Source organism: Myotis nattereri (genome assembly GCF_964212035.1).
Source record: "Myotis nattereri genome assembly, chromosome: 10".
NCBI lineage: Eukaryota > Metazoa > Chordata > Mammalia > Chiroptera > Vespertilionidae > Myotis > Myotis nattereri.
Window position 1 is genome coordinate 45,294,951 of NC_138085.1, and position 17,557 is coordinate 45,312,507.

At 45.3% G+C, this 17,557-nt stretch overlaps 1 protein-coding gene across 1 annotated transcript; it reads left to right on the top strand.

Moving 5' to 3' along the window:
* Positions 1 to 344: 344 nt before the first annotated feature.
* Positions 345 to 7,986, top strand: LOC308526446 (uncharacterized protein; the record flags this gene model as incomplete). The annotated part of the gene is made up of 6 exons (XM_081101553.1): positions 345 to 363; positions 965 to 1,466; positions 1,646 to 1,837; positions 2,631 to 2,749; positions 3,428 to 3,449; positions 5,979 to 7,986. The coding sequence occupies 6 exons, from the start codon at positions 345 to 347 to the stop codon at positions 6,004 to 6,006; spliced, it is 882 nt and encodes a 293-aa protein (XP_080957679.1). The 3' UTR covers positions 6,007 to 7,986.
* Between the last annotated feature and the right edge of the window lie 9,571 nt (positions 7,987 to 17,557).

The following is a 17,557-nucleotide window of genomic DNA, read 5'->3' on the forward strand; positions in this document are numbered from 1 at the left end:
AGAACACCTCAAATGTTAATATTCAAATGCACAAAGCCCTAGCGCTCGCTCCCCTTGAATCAGTCCTAATTCCTAATCAGTTTCTCTCTTCTCTCGCTCGCTCGCTCTTTCTCTTTCTCTCTCTCCCTCTTTGCAACTGCTGCACTGGAGGGAGATTAGAGGAGGAGGGTTAAAAAAAAAAAAATGTCTGTCTGAGTTTGTCTTAAAGGAGCCACAATCGATGCTGCCCGCTTGCAGTCCCCGTGCGTGTGTAAAGTGTGTGTTGCACAGGCGGAGAGGTGGATTCCGACCAGAATGCTAGAACCCGGAAGTAGTGGTGGCCATAACAGGTCGCGTCTTACACAATGCATTGGGCTGCAGCAAGTAGGCTCCCCGGCAGGGGTGGGTGCGCGAAGCGAGCTCTGGCCGCACTGGAGAGGCGGAGAGGCGCTCCATTAAATCGCACGCCCAGGCACAAACACCCACACACCCAGGGCACACGCGCACAGACGCGGCCAGCAGATCCCGGCCACCGGTCTTATTTTCCGTATTCTTTTCTCTTCCTCCCCCTCCAGACTCTCTCCCCAAAGCCTATGCTTGAAATAAACTGGGAATGAATGCGGGGCAGGCAGTGGCGGGAGTTATTTTGCACGGGGCTCCGCGCATTGACTTCATGACTTTCCTCGAAATGATTGGGGTCTGCCAGTGTTTTTTCAGGGCGGAAGGGGGTGATGAGGAAAAGTACCGGGTTCTCAGAACTAAAGACTCCCAAGTCGAAAAGTCAAGAGGGGAGCGGGAAGGAGGAGCGGGAGCAAGGCTGGGAAAGGCTCTGCTAAGGAGTCCCGTGAACGTGGGGTGGGGATGGCTGGGGCTGTCTGCAGATCCAGCTTGAGAGGTTTTTGCTGTCAGAGGTAGACACTCGGTCCAAGGAGAGGAAATGCTTGCATTTTCTCACTTTGGGGGTCTGGACGCCCCCACCTCCTAGCCCTGGAGACCCCCCCAACCCCGGAGTCCTGCACGAAGTGCGAGAGGAAGGGAGGGAACAATGAGCTCAGAGCCGGGAATGTGCCCCCAGCGCCTGTTTACAAACACCAAGCTATTTACGATCGCCGGAAAGCGAAACCCGACGCGGGCTCGGAGCAGCCCCGACCTCGCGGGCGGAGCCGGGCCCAGGCGCCGCGGGGAGGGCGGCTCTTTCTCCGGTCCTCTCCGGGCGGAGAGCGGTGCGCCCAGGGCGCGGCGCAGCAGGGCCGGCGCGTTCGGCGGGCACTACGGCCGCTCCGCCTTTGTCTTCGAGGCGCCGAAGGGCTCTGGCTGATGCCGTGCTCGGGCCTGAAGGGACCCGGCGCCCTCAGCTTTCCCCCGGCGACGCCTCGCGCTCTCCTCAGCCCCTTCTCCTCCCCATCTCGCCCCCACTCCGCTTTCCGGTCTCCAGCCCGGCTCGGGGAAAACTCCCAGCGCCGAAGACATCCACATCAAAAGCTGAGGTTTCAGACAAAAAGCTGCCCCTGCCCGCAACTCGGAGGCTCCAACCAGCCACTGATTTTTTACTTTCTCCCTTTAAATACCTATTCTCCGGCTTTAAAAATTCCTTTTCTTTATTCTCCCTCTCTAAGCTTGCCCTTTATTACATTTGGTGATGTTATTTTCGTTTTTATTTTTTCAGCCGGCCCGACTCTGATCTGCCGAAATGGCTCAAGCCTCAGCAGCTCAACCCGCGGGCGAGAAACCTCACATTTCCAAGCTGGGCTCGCAGCTCGCTCGGCTCGGGGCAAGATCTTCTCCCCCTCCCTCCAGCTGAAACCTCGCAGAAAACTCCCCCTGCGGTCGACTGGAAAATGAACTCACCCAAATCTCGGTAGGCAGCGGTGGAGGAGGGCTCGGCCAATCAGGAGGCGCTCCCGCCAAGACGGCCCCGCATTGGCTGTGGGGAAAATCAATTATCAAATAATCGATCAGCAGGGAGCTTCGATCTGCCCGGAATGCAAACTGCCAGTCGGGATTCCCGCCCTGATGGTGGCTAAAAGGCTGACTTTCCCAAAGCAGCCAGCCCCTCGCCCCCATCCCAAACCACCCCGCCAGCTGCACAAGGAAACCTCACCCCAAACTGGGGGGGTGGGGGTGGGGGGCATTGTTAGGGGCAAGAGTTGAGACAGATGAGGGGGCTCCTGTCCCAGAGATTGTTTGGAAAAGGTTGGAAGCTCTAAAATGTATTGAGGCCAACTCTTAACAAGCGCAAACTAAAAGAGAATTTGCTTCAGCCCGAGAGGTAGGGCTCGAGTTTCTATTAAGTGGGCTCTGGAGGAGCAGGGGGCACGGGGCGAGCATCAGACCGGAGATCTGGAATCAGGTCCCACCGAGCGCACGGAGCCTCCCTAAGCGACATCTACTGCTTCCTTGAGTTCTGTGCGCGAGTCGGCGCCTGGTTCCCCCCAGCAGTGGATCGTGGAGTTCCCATAAAGCCCAGCCGCTGAGTCTCCCCAGCCTCCCGCGCACCACTCGCTCCTCCACGCGGTGCTGTCCCAGAGCCTCCGATGCGCTTTGCCTTCAAAGATATCCGAGTGTTTAAACCCCCGCCCCTAGAGTCCCTTCTCTCCCTCTCCCTCTCTCTCTCTCTCTCTCTCTCTCTCTCTCTCTCTCTCTCTCTTTAGGGTCTTGTACTTTTCTCCACCGCCAACATGTATACAGTTTCCTGGCACAAACGCCCCGCCACAGGCACATCGCGCGGGAGGTGAAGGCAGGCCCGCGTGCCAAAGCCAAGGGGATCCAGGTGACGTACCAGCGCCTATAGGCCCCTGCCTGACATCGTCCCCAACCCCCTGCGAACTTGCAAACAGACTTTCAGGCCAAGATGGAACCTCTGGGTCTCAGGAAGGCGATGTCTCTGTTTATTTCTCGGGAAACTGCGCTGGCTGGGCAGGCAACACAATCCTTTTACGATTACCGAGAGACCCAAACTCGGCCGGCAGCCTGCAAGCCCTGTCCCGAACCCCAGCCCCGCGACTCCGGCCAATACCCGAGCGCCTTCGGAAGGCGGCTCGCGGGGGTAGGAGCAGGCCCGCCAGGCATCCGCGCCGCTGGCCATAGGGGGAAGCCAGGGGAGGGGGTGTCAAGCCAAACCTTGACTTGGGCGAATCGACGTTTATGATCTTTAAATGAAGTGTGAGGAAAATTGTGTAAGTATAATTTCACTCAGAGAAATTTCCTGCGAAATACATTTCGATGACTGTAGACTTTTAACAGCCCTAGGGGTTCTCCGGCAAGCCTTAGGTAACCAGCTTGGAGTTACCTCAACTCTGCAGCCACATTCTCAAATTTGGAAAAGGCTAGTTTGGGTGTGTGTGTGTGGGGGATATATATATATATATATATATATATATATATATATATATATATTTAATTTTGCATTGTTGCTTTCTGGTAAATGTTTTCTTTTGTTTTCTAGCAGAGATGAAAAAAAGAAAGTTCAGGTAAGTCACTCCTTTTCAAACAACCAAACATTTCAAAGCTTTTAGGAAGGCTTTTTTGCCATGATGTGTCAGATTACCTTATAAATGTGCTTTAAAACACCTACACACAGATTTTTTTCTTAAAGAAATAGATAGTTTGTGTGTGGGCTTAAAGTAAACTTACTGGTTTTGAAAAGTGTCTTCTTCCTTCCCTCCCTCACTCCCGCCCACCTTTCCATTTATAACTGTAAACTTACTGCTACTCTTAGGCCTTTATAAGATTAATTCTGAACAATCAAGGGACTAAAACACTTTTACAGTGTAATTACAGTAGTACAAATTGTTTGCCCAAACCTCATTCTGGATAAGGATTTTACAATTAGCAAACAGTTATTACAGTTAGGGCTTGCTGAGAGAAATTGCTCAGCGGACATCTAGAGTTGCAATCTAGTAGCCATAAAAAGAAAAGAAAAAAACCCTGCTGTAGTAGAGCAGCAATTAATCACCCATTAAAAGGAAAAGGTAAAGGGGTGGCTGTAGTAAACTACCCTCCACCTTTATACCTGTGATGAGACAGCACGCATCCTCAGCTTATTTCCAACACTTGCTTTAAGGCAATAGCACTTTTACCTTGGGAAAACTTGGCCTAGTGAAGGGTTCTGACACTTGCCCCTGGCACTTGCACTTGGGCCTTCCGTAGTCAGCTTGCCCTTCCTAACCCAGAGGATCTTCCCAAATAGAGAGAAGGGGGACTTTAAAGAGGCAGGCTGGGACCTAAGCCTCTATTCTTTACACCCTCTTGCAAGGAGGCATCTAAAGTAGGTGTTGCCCCTTTAGGCTGTTGGTACAGTCCTAAGTGAGAACTCCCTTCTCATTTTCTGTTCTTCAATAAGGAATTGTGCCTTTGGAAAGATCTGTATCCTGATTGAGGCCTTTGTCCCAAAAGTTCACACTCATGAATCAGCTCCAAACCCCACAGAAATTAAAGAGGCACCTCTTAGGGGAAAATGTGTGTGTATTTGCCAGCCCAGAATAAACAAGAGCCTGTTAATCAATAGAGTTTGGCAGCTGTGTTCACAGAATGATAAGGGTTTATCCTCTGGCACCTAACTTTTAGATGCCTGTGAAACTGTTAGGATTGGTCTTGGGCTTTTGGTTGTCCTGGGGTGCAGTGGCTTGAGGCCCCGTACTTCAAGAACTTTCATCCTCCTCATCTCACCCCTGCATTAGCATTTACATTTCAAAAAACAGAACTCAGAGGCGGGAAGGACAGTTTAAAGAAAATAGATTTAAAATCTAGTAGAGATAATAGAGGAATGCTGAAGATAAGAGGCTGGATGTGATAGGAGAAAGGTACCAAGAAGTCAAAGCTAATGAATGGCTGCGAGGAAACTGAAATAAACTATTTAGAGGTCTATAAAATGGAGAAACTGGGTTCGGTGATATGAAAGGGGGTTAACTGAGGGGATTAGGAAAGAGGTTAATCAAGTGCCCTAAAGCTGTAAGAACTGGGAGATTTGTTTACTGCATTTTGCTTCAGAAAACAAAGAATGTCTGGGACCAGTTCAGAAGTCAATGAGAGGTCAGCCTAGGCTCTCCAACTGTCCAAAGGAAAATACCTAAGTCACTATATTCTGACTGGATAATGCAAAAGTTAAGAAATGAAGGGTGGTTGGTGATGGTGAGGGCGGGGGGGGGGGGGGAGGTGTTTTCCTTACTATCTTTCTATTTCAAATCATTAAAACGCTTTGGTCTCTAGAGGGGGAAAAATTACACTGGTTAACATAATTACTAGCTCTGACATTTTCAGAAGTTATAGAGGTCTTTTATTAATTAAATGGAGGGCTTAATAAAATATTCCTAATAAAATTTATGGTTGTCTTAAAACTTTCTAAACAGTGCTATAAATTCTTTATAAAATTAACTGGGAAATGAGTTATTAGCCCACACTTTACCCCCCCCCCACTTCTACAGAAAGAGCGTCTGCAGAATGAAAAGGGGGAATAGAAGCCTTTTAGTAAAATATAAATGTTAGCCAAAGTCACACATTGTTTTTAGAAGAGGCAAAGTTTCGACTATTCCTAATGGCTTCATCCTCCAGTATATCCTCCAAAAGCTATTCACAAAACTTTTAGAGAATTTCTTCCCCTTCTCAGCTGCATATTATATATTCATGTATATCTAAGTCCATTTGAAATACAATGCTTAGTTTTCTGGATTGAGTTATATACTAACTTTAATAAAAAGCATAGCATAGCTGCATCATGCAAGATTCCAACTTACAATTTTTAAGGTTAGGATTGTAAATATGTTCTTTAGCCATTAGAAGATAATTAAAAATGAAATGCCTTGTAATATATGTCAGTTTAATTTCTTTAAAGGTAACTTTTAAATACATTCTCAATCATACTTCCCTATGAACTCCTCACTTACAATGGTGCATTATCTGAAGCAGCATTTTTTTGTGTAAATATAAAAACTTTTTCCTATCACTACCTTTCAAAACCTTGGTGAGTTATCTTATGTTTGAAATACTTCTTTGCTTCACAGATACAACACTGGCTGGCTGGCTGTTTAAAAGAAACAACATAGCCAAACACACTCCAAATCAAACAGCCTTGGTGGATTGTTCAGCATTTGAAGGCTTGATCTTTTGTGCCGTCTACTGGACAATGGAAAAACTACAGTCTCTATGATTTAAACTTTTCTCTTGTCCAGTGTTGGGGGTGGGGAGTGGGTAGGAAGGGGAATGTGACTTGCTACTGGTAAATAATAAGAGAGGAAACGAGACCTAATTTAGACTCAGAGTACAGATCTTGTGACTTCAAATCCAAGTTTAGGACATTATATTAACTATAGGCATGCCTCAACCACTTGATTAAGGCACAAGGCTAAAACCTACATTTTACACAACTGTGTGTGTGTGTGTGTGTGTGTGTGTGTGTGTGTGTGTGTGTGTGTTGGCTTGGAAAGAGAAAGAAAGATGGTGGGACAAGCTTAGCATCTCTGAAAAAAAAATACTGGTGGTTACTTGGCTCTGAGTGAGAATTGGCTTGACAGCCAAGTTACATGTATTTATTGCCTAGGTAATCCAGGATGTACAGGTTAATTCTTGGAATTTGGAACATGATATTGTTCAATAATCCAGAAGAGTACTTTCATGAGGGGAGAAATGAAATTGGTAATTAGAACAATGTTAGTGCAGTTACTTTTTGGCAATCTTGGATAAAAACGTGAAACTTCACTGTTTTCACTTGGAGACCACATGTGGGAAAAAGTGAGGGTGAAATTCACAGTCAGATGCTTTTATGTAGCAGAGGCTGTTTGATGTTCTCTTAAACATGTAAAAACATTGTATACATTTTGGTTACGATTTCAAAAATATTTATAGAGCTCTAGTATTATGGAAGCTTCATACAAAAAATGCATGGAGCTAACTTTGACCTCTGACATTGACATAGTTTCTGAATAACCATAATTACCACACAGACGTGATTTTGTGTAGGAAAAATATAAACAAAGCCCAATGCCAATGAAATATAGAGAAGTCAAGCTGATTTTGGTGGAAGAGCCATAGACTTGGGTACAAGGCTCTTAAAACAGTCCATCTGCTTTTCTGAAGTTAAAATTCCCTATTGAATTTTAATATAACCTAGTAGTACATGACTAGTTGTTAGGGTGCCTTTTAATAATAACCCAATAGTGAAAAGGAGTCAGCTTTAGGGCATTTTCTTGCTGCATAAATATATTTCAATGATCTACTTCAAATGATGTGGCACTGTGTCAGAATGACGTTAACATATTGTATTAAATATAGATATAGCAGAGAATTGGGGTTGATGCCGACTCCTTAAAGCAGGGAGATTGCTTATGTTGCAGAGTAAAAAAAAATAAATAAAACAGGATGCTTCCAGTTGTGCTGCAGTGTGGCTGAGGGGGTGGTGGGAGTGGTGGGCCATGTCTCCTGAACTTCAGCATCATCAGCTGGACTGTGAAAGGTCATTTTACGAGATGCTGTTTGGATCCCTTGGTCCAGAATAAAGCAGCAACAACAGGGCTCTCCTAAGGATAGCTAGAAAATGTAGAAAATTCTTACGGGAACCAATTACCAGTACTCACACGCCTGATACATGCTAAGCGGACAGTGGAAGTACTGAGGGCTGGTGAAGGGTCTCTGGTCACCAAGTGCAAACATTTATCTTTGAAGCAACAGGATGGGCCAGACTGGTCATGATAAACATTCATGTTCCACTGGATAAAGGGGCATATTTTGTGAAAACCTTCAGGCAAAAAAAAAAAATCGTATTGATTGTTGAAAATTAATATCTTAACATTTCATTGAGCTCTCTAATGAATGGGAAGAACATCCTAGGTAGCTAGGATGCAGCTCCTCCTGCAGCTCAGAAAGCATCCTGGTAGCCTGAGACCCAGCGGAGGAACAGACCAGGAGCCGAAGGAGCCTGCTGAGTCGCTATTCACTTGGGGATATCTGAAAACATAGTGTTCCATGCCCTTATTTAAAAAGGAAAAATAAATATCATATTTCCATGTCTTTTTCAAACAATTACCGTCAGCCTGCGGTATACTTGCTAAAAATCATGATGTTTCCCCCCAGGCGACTTATGCAAGAAAGGGTCCCTTTGAAAACGTGTAACTAATGGGAGAAGTCGACTCTGAACCGCAAACAAATCGGTTCGCGCTGAGCCACAGCCCCGAGTGGAGTGGCGCCCCTTCTTTCGCGCGTGGCCGGGAGAACTTCAGCGACTCGCTGATGGGATGCCACTCCCGGGACTCTTGATGGAGCGCGATCTTTTCACAGCAGACCCTTCAGCTGCGCTGTCCTTGTCGCCCATGCATGTCGGGGTGCCAGGTCCCTGCGCGCAGAGCCACCCAAAGGCAGGTCCTGCCTGCACCCCACCCCAGGCGCCGACTTCCCGAGCCTGAAGGGGGTCCCGGCAGGATACACCACGGGGGTGGGGGGGGCGGGGCTCTGCTCTCACCTGGCTGGGCGGTGGGGGGTGGGAGACGGGGTGGGGGGGGGGGAGAGGGGGCGGGGGCGGGGGGGGAGTTTGGTTTGGAGGAACGTGAACCTCCCCGGGGGACCCCCGAAACATCTGGAAAGAGCACATGATGAAAAGGCCTCTCTCCAGCCTGTGCCCCATCCCCCTCCCATTTTGACAACACCCTCTCTTCTCTTTGGGGTTCAGCATCGGCGGGACGGAGTGGGTCGAGCCGGGACTGCGCGGGGTGGCAGCGCGGAGCACGGGGACCCGCTTAGCGGAGTGGGGCGCCACGGCTCAGGGACACCGGCCTGTCTTCAGCTTCTTGGGGCCGAGCACCCGAGGGCGCCTTTCTCCCATCTGGACTTGGGGACGCCGGCTCACCCCACTCGCCTCTCAGCCCAGTTCTGGAAGCTCCTCGCCTCCATTCCCGGCCGGCTCTGCCCCGGGGTGGCCCTGAGCCTGGGGTGCCGCCCATTCCCCGCTTCCTCCTCCGGGCCCAGGTGTGCCCCGCCAGTGGGTTTGGGACGCGGGAGCCTTTGGGGACCCGGTCCCCGAATGCCCCCTCCGGCCGCGGCGGTCCCTGGTAAGGACTGGGACAAGCGTGCGTTTGTGGCCGAAGTTATTATTTCAGGTGCGCGGATGGGATCAGAAGCCGCGGGAGCCGCGCGTGGGGACCCGGGCGGTTCCTCTCCCGCGGGGATTGCAGCTGCCGCGGGTGGAAGGGCGCCCGCCCGGCCTCTGCCCGCAGCGCCACCCGCTCCCTCCGTGCGCCCCACGCGCTCACACCCCGCGGGAGGCCGAGACCCCAGTGCTCAGCGTGGGGGGCGGCAGGCGACTGGGGGTGATGTGGAGAGAGAGGTTAGAGGTTGGGAGTGGGGAAGGAAAGGAGAGAGACACGGAGTGGCAGTGACAGAAACGGATAGAGGGAGGAGATGGCGAGTGGCAAAGTCGGGGACACCGGCCCAGAGGGAACCTGGTCCAGCGCTGCCGGCCACCAGGACACAAGGGAGTCGCCTCCGCTCAGGGCCTCACCAGGGAAGGGGCAGCGCCCGTTATTCCCGTTATTCCCGATGCTGCTCTCTGCTTCCTGGGGAGCCTGGCTGTGGACTTTTGCATAATTGCATATTGACTTTCCTAACTAGTTCCGCAGAGCTATTTGTGCTTCCACACGTTCAATCACGAACAATTCCCTTTGAAAGGAAAAGGGGAGAGAGAGAGAGAGATCAGAGAGAGAGAGAGAGAGAGAGAGAGAGAGAGAGAGAGAGAGAGAGAGAGAGAGAGAAAGAAAGAAAGAAAGAAAGAGAGAGAGAGAGAGAGAGAAAGAAAGAAAGAAAGAAAGAAAGAGAGAGAGAGAGAACACAGGCTAGAGGCAAACACTACCAACCTCTTTCCAAATGTCTCAGGCCACCCCCAGAAATGACCCTCCAGCCTGCGAAGTGCCAGTCACCAGCACAAATACGGCAAGGTGATTGCTCTGTCTTGTGCCCACTTCTCACAGCCCCTTCCCCACCTGGAGAAACAGAGAATGTCCGAGTTAGGTGAAGGCACTTAGTTCCACGTGCCCATTTCACAGATGAGCAAACCGAGACCCAGAGGTTAAGTAACCTATCCAATTTCTCCTCTCTTTTGTGCATGCCTCAGAGTTCTCTTTTATTATATTCCATTTCTTTTTTTTTTCTTTTTTTTTAATAAATCCTCACCAGAGAATATTTTTTCCATTGATTTTGAGGGAGAGTGGAGGAGAGGGGCAAAGACAGAGAGAAACATCCATGTGAGAGAAACACATCAATTGGTTGCCTCCTGCAGGAGCCCTGACCAGGCTTCTGGCCTGAGAAGGAGCCTGCAACCAAGGTATGTGCCCTTGACCGGAATCGAACCCAGGACCCTTTGGCCCACAGGCCGACACTCTCCACTGAGCCAAACCCACTAGGGCTATCTATTCCATTTCTTAAATGAAAAAATAAAAATAAAAAATAAAGAAATCCCAAGCACAGAAGCAACCTTTCCTACCACATGTCTCCTGTCGGAAGCCACTGTGTGTGCAGTTGATGCTCTTGTGAGAGTGTGGGGCTGGGTGGTGATTCCTCCCTCCCCCCCTGCGCCAACACTGACTCCAACACTGAGCCCTTTAGGAGGGCAGCGGGCAGGGAGCCGGCTGACCGTGGAAGACCTTCCACAGAGCAGGAGGAAGGGGCAAGGACAGATAGGGTTTGGTGCTGGTGGTGCTAAGGTCTCCTAGGCATTGCTTTTCTCCATTCAACCTCCATCCCCCAAACAAACAAATAAACAAACAACTCGAGCCTTTTGCATGACTTCCTGTGACTGAATGACCCTAAGCAGAAAGCTGGCCCAGGTCACCTCCAGGGCAAAAGCAAGGATGTTCAAGGCCTTATTTACCCCAGGACTAAAAACAACATCCCCTCTAATTCTGTCCCTCCTCAGCAGCTTGCCTTTTAAGGATGTGAGAAGGAGTTTCTTGGAGTCTAAACAGACATAATACCCCATCGGGATGTTTAGGTTTCAATTTTATCTTTGCTTCCCTGCGTCCCTCTGCAACCAAGACCCAGGCTTCGGAACCCTTGACAAAGACATCCTGTAACTTTGACGGGCAAAACACATTTTTGAGTAGCCACTTTTAATTCTGAAGAATTTTTATTTTAGCTTCAAATTTTGCCTCTAAAATCAGTTATTTATTGCCCTCTTCTCCTCATTCCTTAATTACTTCTAGCCTTTCATTTGAAAGTTTTTTTCCCCTTTATTTAAGTCATGATTTGGGTGTTTCATACAGAAAACCTGCTTGTAGGCCTGCTATTTGCACTAACCTACACTTATTTTAGTTTTTGAAAACTTGGTGGAGTTTCCTGACTTTTTTTTTTTTTAACTTACTGAGTATTAGCAAAAATAAGCTAACACTCTTTGAGGTTTAAAACTTAGTAATGTGCTATGTCCTCGCCTAGTCTTTGTGATAAGCCCAGTGCATTTTTCTTATATACTTGTTGATTCACGTATCTTTCAGTTGAAAATCTTTTGAGGAACATGGGCCTTTGTGACACTGCTCTGTAAGCTATTGTATTTGCAACTATTAGTGATCGCAGGCTGAGACTGAAGAATGATTTGGAAGCTGTCTGTATTAGGAAAAGCTCTTTTCGGAGACCACTATTACCAGCCAGGATTCTGGGTAGTGGTGGTGAGTGGTGGCAGAGCTGAGAGTGAGGACACTTGGGTTCACATTTTAACGAGGCCACTGAGGCACCTTTGAAAAGAGTAATCACCTGCAAGATGAAACGATGATATTAATTTGTTCTCTAAGTATCCTTTAGATCAGTGGTTCTCAGCCTTCCTAATGCCGCGACCCTTTAATACAGTTCCTCATGTTGTGGTGACCCCCCAACCATAAAATTATTTTCGTTGCTACTTCATAACTGTAATTTTGCTACTGTTATGAATCGTCATGTAAATATCTGATATGCAGGATGTATTTTCCTTGTTACAAATTGAACATAATTAAAGCATAGTGATTCATCACAAAAACAATATGTAATTATATATGTGTTTTCTGATGGTCTAAGGCGACCCCTGTGAAAGGGTCGTTCGACCCCCAAAGGGGTCGCCACCCACAGATTGAGAACCGCTGCTTTAGATTCTTGTAGTTAGTAATTCTGTTATAAAATTAGACAGAAAATGTGTAGCTTCCTAATGAACAAAAATATTTACTGCGAGGACATCACAATAATACCTATTTCAGAGTAAATATTAAAGAAGTTGATATTTTGGAGTTGGTTTGGAGAAGGCAGTGCTAAAGTAATGTTTCTCTGCCTGGACTTGAGCTATTTACATCCAGCCTTAGGGTTTTTGCCTGATCTTAATGTCCTCTGAGTTGCTATTTCCTTGCTCCTTATAACAAAACAAAACACAACCCTCACCCAAGATAAAACATAAATGTATTTTAAAGTGAAACTTTGTTACAGGATTTCTTTTGTAATTTTTCTAATGCAAACTACAACAAATGCACTAAGACATTTTAAGCAGTTTGCTTGGGTATAAGCTCCTAAATCATCTTGGCCTCGTTTTGGGAAGCAAAGACTAAGGACATCTTTATCTGTTCAATATATGCCATGTTCTAAAAGGGTTCTACTTTTTTTAAAAAATTTTTTATTGATTAAGTTATTACATATGTGTACTTAATCCCCACGTCACCCCCCATCCCCGCCCCCCAGGCCCTCGGGTTCTACTTTTAAAAGGCAATCAGAAGAGAAAGGAGTGAACACTCATGATTAGGAAAAAAGCAACACACTCTAAGAAGAAATCGACACTAACATCGGACAAGTCTGCTTTGGTGTTTACAGTGGGATTGTATCTTGTACTCGTGACTGCAAACCTGTTGATATTAGTGAGCTATATAAAGCCTTCACCTTACAAGACAGCATTTTGAAATATAATCACGATAATTTTAGGCATTTGTAAGGCCAAAATGTATGCTAGTAATAAGCAATTTTTGAAAAGTATACTAGATTCCATACTATAAAAATGACAATAATTTCTCATAAAAACTTTCCAAACACTGAAATCTGAAACTCTTCTACTTTATATTCTAGGGAAGGAAAATATAAATGCTTCTACTTTGGAGTTCTTTTTAAATTTATTCACTCTCAACTGACCCCTTTTTTGAGATTCTTCTGACAAGGAAATCAAGTGTCAGAAGAATTCCTTAGTACCTTCAGGCACTGTAATCTCCAGATATTACTCTCTAAGTTTGAAAATGACAACTTAGGTCTTTGTTGAAAGTTACACCTGAAAGAATTAAAGTAAACAAAGAGATGTCAAAAGCATAGGATTATTTTTGTTACCATTAGATTTTGTCTGGATATTCTTTAGTGTGGTTTAGAGGTTAAAACACTTAATCCTTGCTCCACTGGCCAGGCAACTTTTGGAGGCACCTTTTCTAGCTCCCTGACTTCAATCTGCCTTTTCTTTGTAGCACTTCCCACTGAATTTGTGGGGCAAGAGGTAATTTAGGCACATATTTAATTTCTTTATGCCTAATAGTGGTTATAGATATCAGCAAACCAAACCCCATTCTACTTTGTTTTTGTCCTAAACATGGAATTAAGTTAAAATAATAATTTATTGAAACAACATAAACACCTGACCATCTTCAAAACCAAGAAAAACGAAAACCAAAAAAGCATTCCTTAGCACAACCAGAATGCTTAAGAACTTAGGAACCACAAAGTTGAAAATGGATAGTTAAACTCTTTAATAACTGTCACTTTACCGTGATTCGGAATCGCTATCCCAGCACCACGAGGAGTGTGCTTGAGCTTCCAATGCTCTGGAAACCACTGCTTTGAAGGTTACACTCATCCATGTTTAAGTTCCCAGCTATGTTGCACTACTAGCAATCATGACTACCCGGGACCAACCACGGCCTTGACGTGACAAGAACTAAATGCCCAGCCAGCCGGCCTAGCTCAGTGGTTGAGGGTCAACCTATGATCCAGGAGGTCATGATTACATCCCAGGTCAGGGCACATGCCCGGGTTGCAGACTCAATCCCCAGCGTGTGCCGTGCAGGAGGCAGCTGATCAGTGATTCTCTCTCATCATTGATGTTTCTATCTCTCTCTCCCCCTCTGAAAACAATAAAAATGTTTAAAAGAAAAAAAAAAAAAGAACCAAATGCCCACAGCCAATTAGTTCTTTGCATTGTAGGTACAGAATGGCTGTGGTGGTTTTTTGTTGTTGTTTTTCTCTTTGAGCATTTAACTCTCTTTAGTTTCGTATTTTTGCCTTTCTATGGTAGCTGGCCAGTACCCGTTTTTATCCAAAGCTAACTTAGACCGAAGAATATTACATATTTTCGGATACTCTTACCCACTAACTGCTTAGGGCTTGTTTGTTCGAGATGCTCAACCAATGAGCCTGCCTCGGTGCTCTCAGCTTCTTACCCCAGGAAGGAATAGTTTGAATTTGTGTCCAGATTCTCTTCTTTTTATTTGCCTTTCTTTTCCTATGAGTCTGTAATTTAGTTCTGCTGACACAGTTGGTGAACCCCATCCCGGGGAGCTGATTAAAAATGCTTTCTAAAAGTGTCTATTCCTCTCGTTGGTATCCATCAGCATTTTTTCCCCGACCCATCACTTTCTTTTGGTTTGTTTATCAAAATCCTTCCATCCCAATCATTCCAAATGGGCATAGTTAAAAAGCTCCGTACCCCATTCTTTTTAAGAGAGGGGAGTCCCGACTGCACCATAGCCAAGGTACCTCTGCATTAGGATGATTCCAGCAGACAGTAAATGGTCTTAAGAGTCTCTATCAAACCATTCATGTGCCAGAACAAATGTGAGAAGCCAGGCTTCTTCCCATCCTGTGCTTGGGGACCATCCAGTTGCACAACAGATTCCCCTCTTGTGGAAGACTTTCTTGAAAAACCTGCCTTGCCCTAACCGGTTTGGCTCAGTGGATAGAGCGTTGGCCTGTGAACTGGAGGGTCCCAGGTTCGATTCCGGGCAAGGGCATGTACCTGGGTTGCAGACACATCTACAGTAGGAGGTGTGCAGGTTTAAAAACAGCTGATCGATGTTTTTAAATCTCTATCCCTCTCCCTTCCTCTCTGTAAAAAATCAATAAACTATATTTAAAAAAACACACACAAAAAAAACAAAAAAACACACAAAACCCCCACAAACAAACCTGACTTGTTGTCCTAGATAAGCCGAGGGAAGAGGCACAGCGCCATTTACACACTTCATACACTGCGGTTAATGCAGATTCCCAGGCCGCCGCCACTGCTCTGTTGAAAACTTTTAAGAAGACACGAGGTCCACAAACTGTTTCCAAGTTTACCTGCTTTTTCCAGGGTCACTGGCATTTTTTGGATGGTGACTAAAAGGCAAGTCTTTGCAAATTTCACAAATCAGTCTTTTCTCTCTGCTCTGCTGTCACGTTGCTCTTCTCACCAATGTTGCCATAGGTCACTGCTCATCCTAGGCAATCTCAGGTCGACTGAAAGTGTTTGGCTCACTTCTGCATCCTGTGTATTAATTGGTAAGACTTGGCCAACCTTTTGGTTTTACACTGTTCGTTTAGAACAGTGTTAGCCAGGTGAAGTTAATTACCTGTACTAAACAAGTTTTTGATGTTCCGGGATAAAATTGGGAATTTAATTTTTGTCTCTAATTCAATAAAACTTTTCACAGTTTGCAAAGCATGTTCCGGCCTAATATCTTCCTTTAATCCCCCAAACCCTGTGAGAACATATTATGATCATCTCCATTTCGCAAGCAAAGTTTAAAGTCACACAACTGTTTGGGTTCAAAGGCTGTGTACTGAGTCATGGTAAATCTCTCCATAACTGGGCCATTTTATTATGTTAAACATTTGGGGGAACGGGCATGAGGGAAAAAAAAGAGAAAAAGAGTTCTTCTGCTTGAATTTCTTTGTTCTTTTTTCTTTCTCTCCTATCTTCCTACTATAAGAGTAGAAATATTCAGTCTCCTGGAATACATGCCCAGCAAGTGCCACTCTTTCTAGTGGCCAGACATTTTGAACTGATTAACCACATTCCCTGGGAAATGTTTTCTCCCCTCTATTTCCAAGTTATTTGCTGTTGTGCAGATAATATATCTCTTTGAAAGATCACGCTCAAAGTTATAAATAGAATGCAAGATTGTATAGAGTTATTATAGCTCTTTCATTCTACAAATATAATATTTGTTTTGTTCTTGTAGTGGATTTTTTGCATTTAAAAAACGATATTATAGACATATATCAATTTATGACATATTATAGCATGGTTTTCAAGGAGACAGCAATTCAAAGTTTCCATTTTAAAGAAAGAGAAGAACTGCTCTCAGGAAATACTGGTTAACCGGCAGGAGTCCTTTCCAGACACAGTTACCATGGGATTGAGAAGTATTTGCTAATTATAACAGTGCACTAATTATCTGCTTTTACATCTCATCTTTCTGTCTTTCTGTCTAAATTCACTTCTAATTATATGGTACCCTTTTTGCATATGACATATCTAACAGTATTTCTTTTTATCAGATAGGCTTTTTTTTTTTTAACTTGGAAATATTAAAAGACATAGTTTCACTTCCAAAATATTTTCTCCTACAGTAAAGTGAACTCTTTGGATGATAGTTTGAATAATCTATCATACTAGGGGATTAGACATTTTTTATCTTCCAAAAGAAAGTAGCAAAAATGATCAGCCTTGTCATGGTTTCTTTTCTTTCCTTTCTTTCTTTTTTTTTTTTAAGCAGCTAAGCTGCTATAGTCACATTGCCCAGTCAGCATCATCACTGTTATTGTTGCCATATTTTTATTTCCAGAATTTCAAAAATTGTAATGGATGGAAAGATATTTTCAACATGGCGTAATAAAGGAAAGGTTACTGTGTTATCGAGCCTATTTTCATGAGATTAATCTGTCATCGGACTGGAACAGGTAGGCATCAAACAAAAGCAACAAGAGCAACAACAAATGTGATTTCCAAACTTGTATTTTGATTGCCCTGGGCTTGTTGAGCAAATAGAAACAGAAAGTGACCTTCTGTATAAAGGGAGTGAGTCTTGCTCAAATCCCCAAAGCAGGCCCTTCCACCGGGGTGGGGTGTGCTTATGAATTGAGGGGCGCACATCTTTAGGACCCCTCAGGCTCTCCTTCCAAACACAGGCTAATGTGACAGCTGTTAGTCTGACTCATTTGTGGCTCTATGTTTTCTCCAGCTCCACTCCTGATCATGCTTTATTGATTATGAACCTTAATGCACGCATATTCATTTTAATGTTTATTTGGTTTTGAAGAAAGCTTAGACAATGATTAATAAGCATCTAAAGAAACATCTCATAGAGTACTTGAAGCTTCTGCAAATACAAACAGAACTTGCTCTGCAAGATTTAAGGCGCATACAGATATGTGGATCAAGCAGTTTTAGAGCTCAGGCTCCAGGAGGGGGTAGAGGGAGGTGGGAGGGGCTAGTTGGAATGCAAGAGGGGGGGCTTTTATATGCATTATTTCATTTTGGTAGCATCCAAGTCTATTGAGGGCTGTTAATCAAATTAAAACTTTAGAGTTCGGTCTATCTTTTATGTTGAATTGTACTGAGCTGAAAACTCGGATT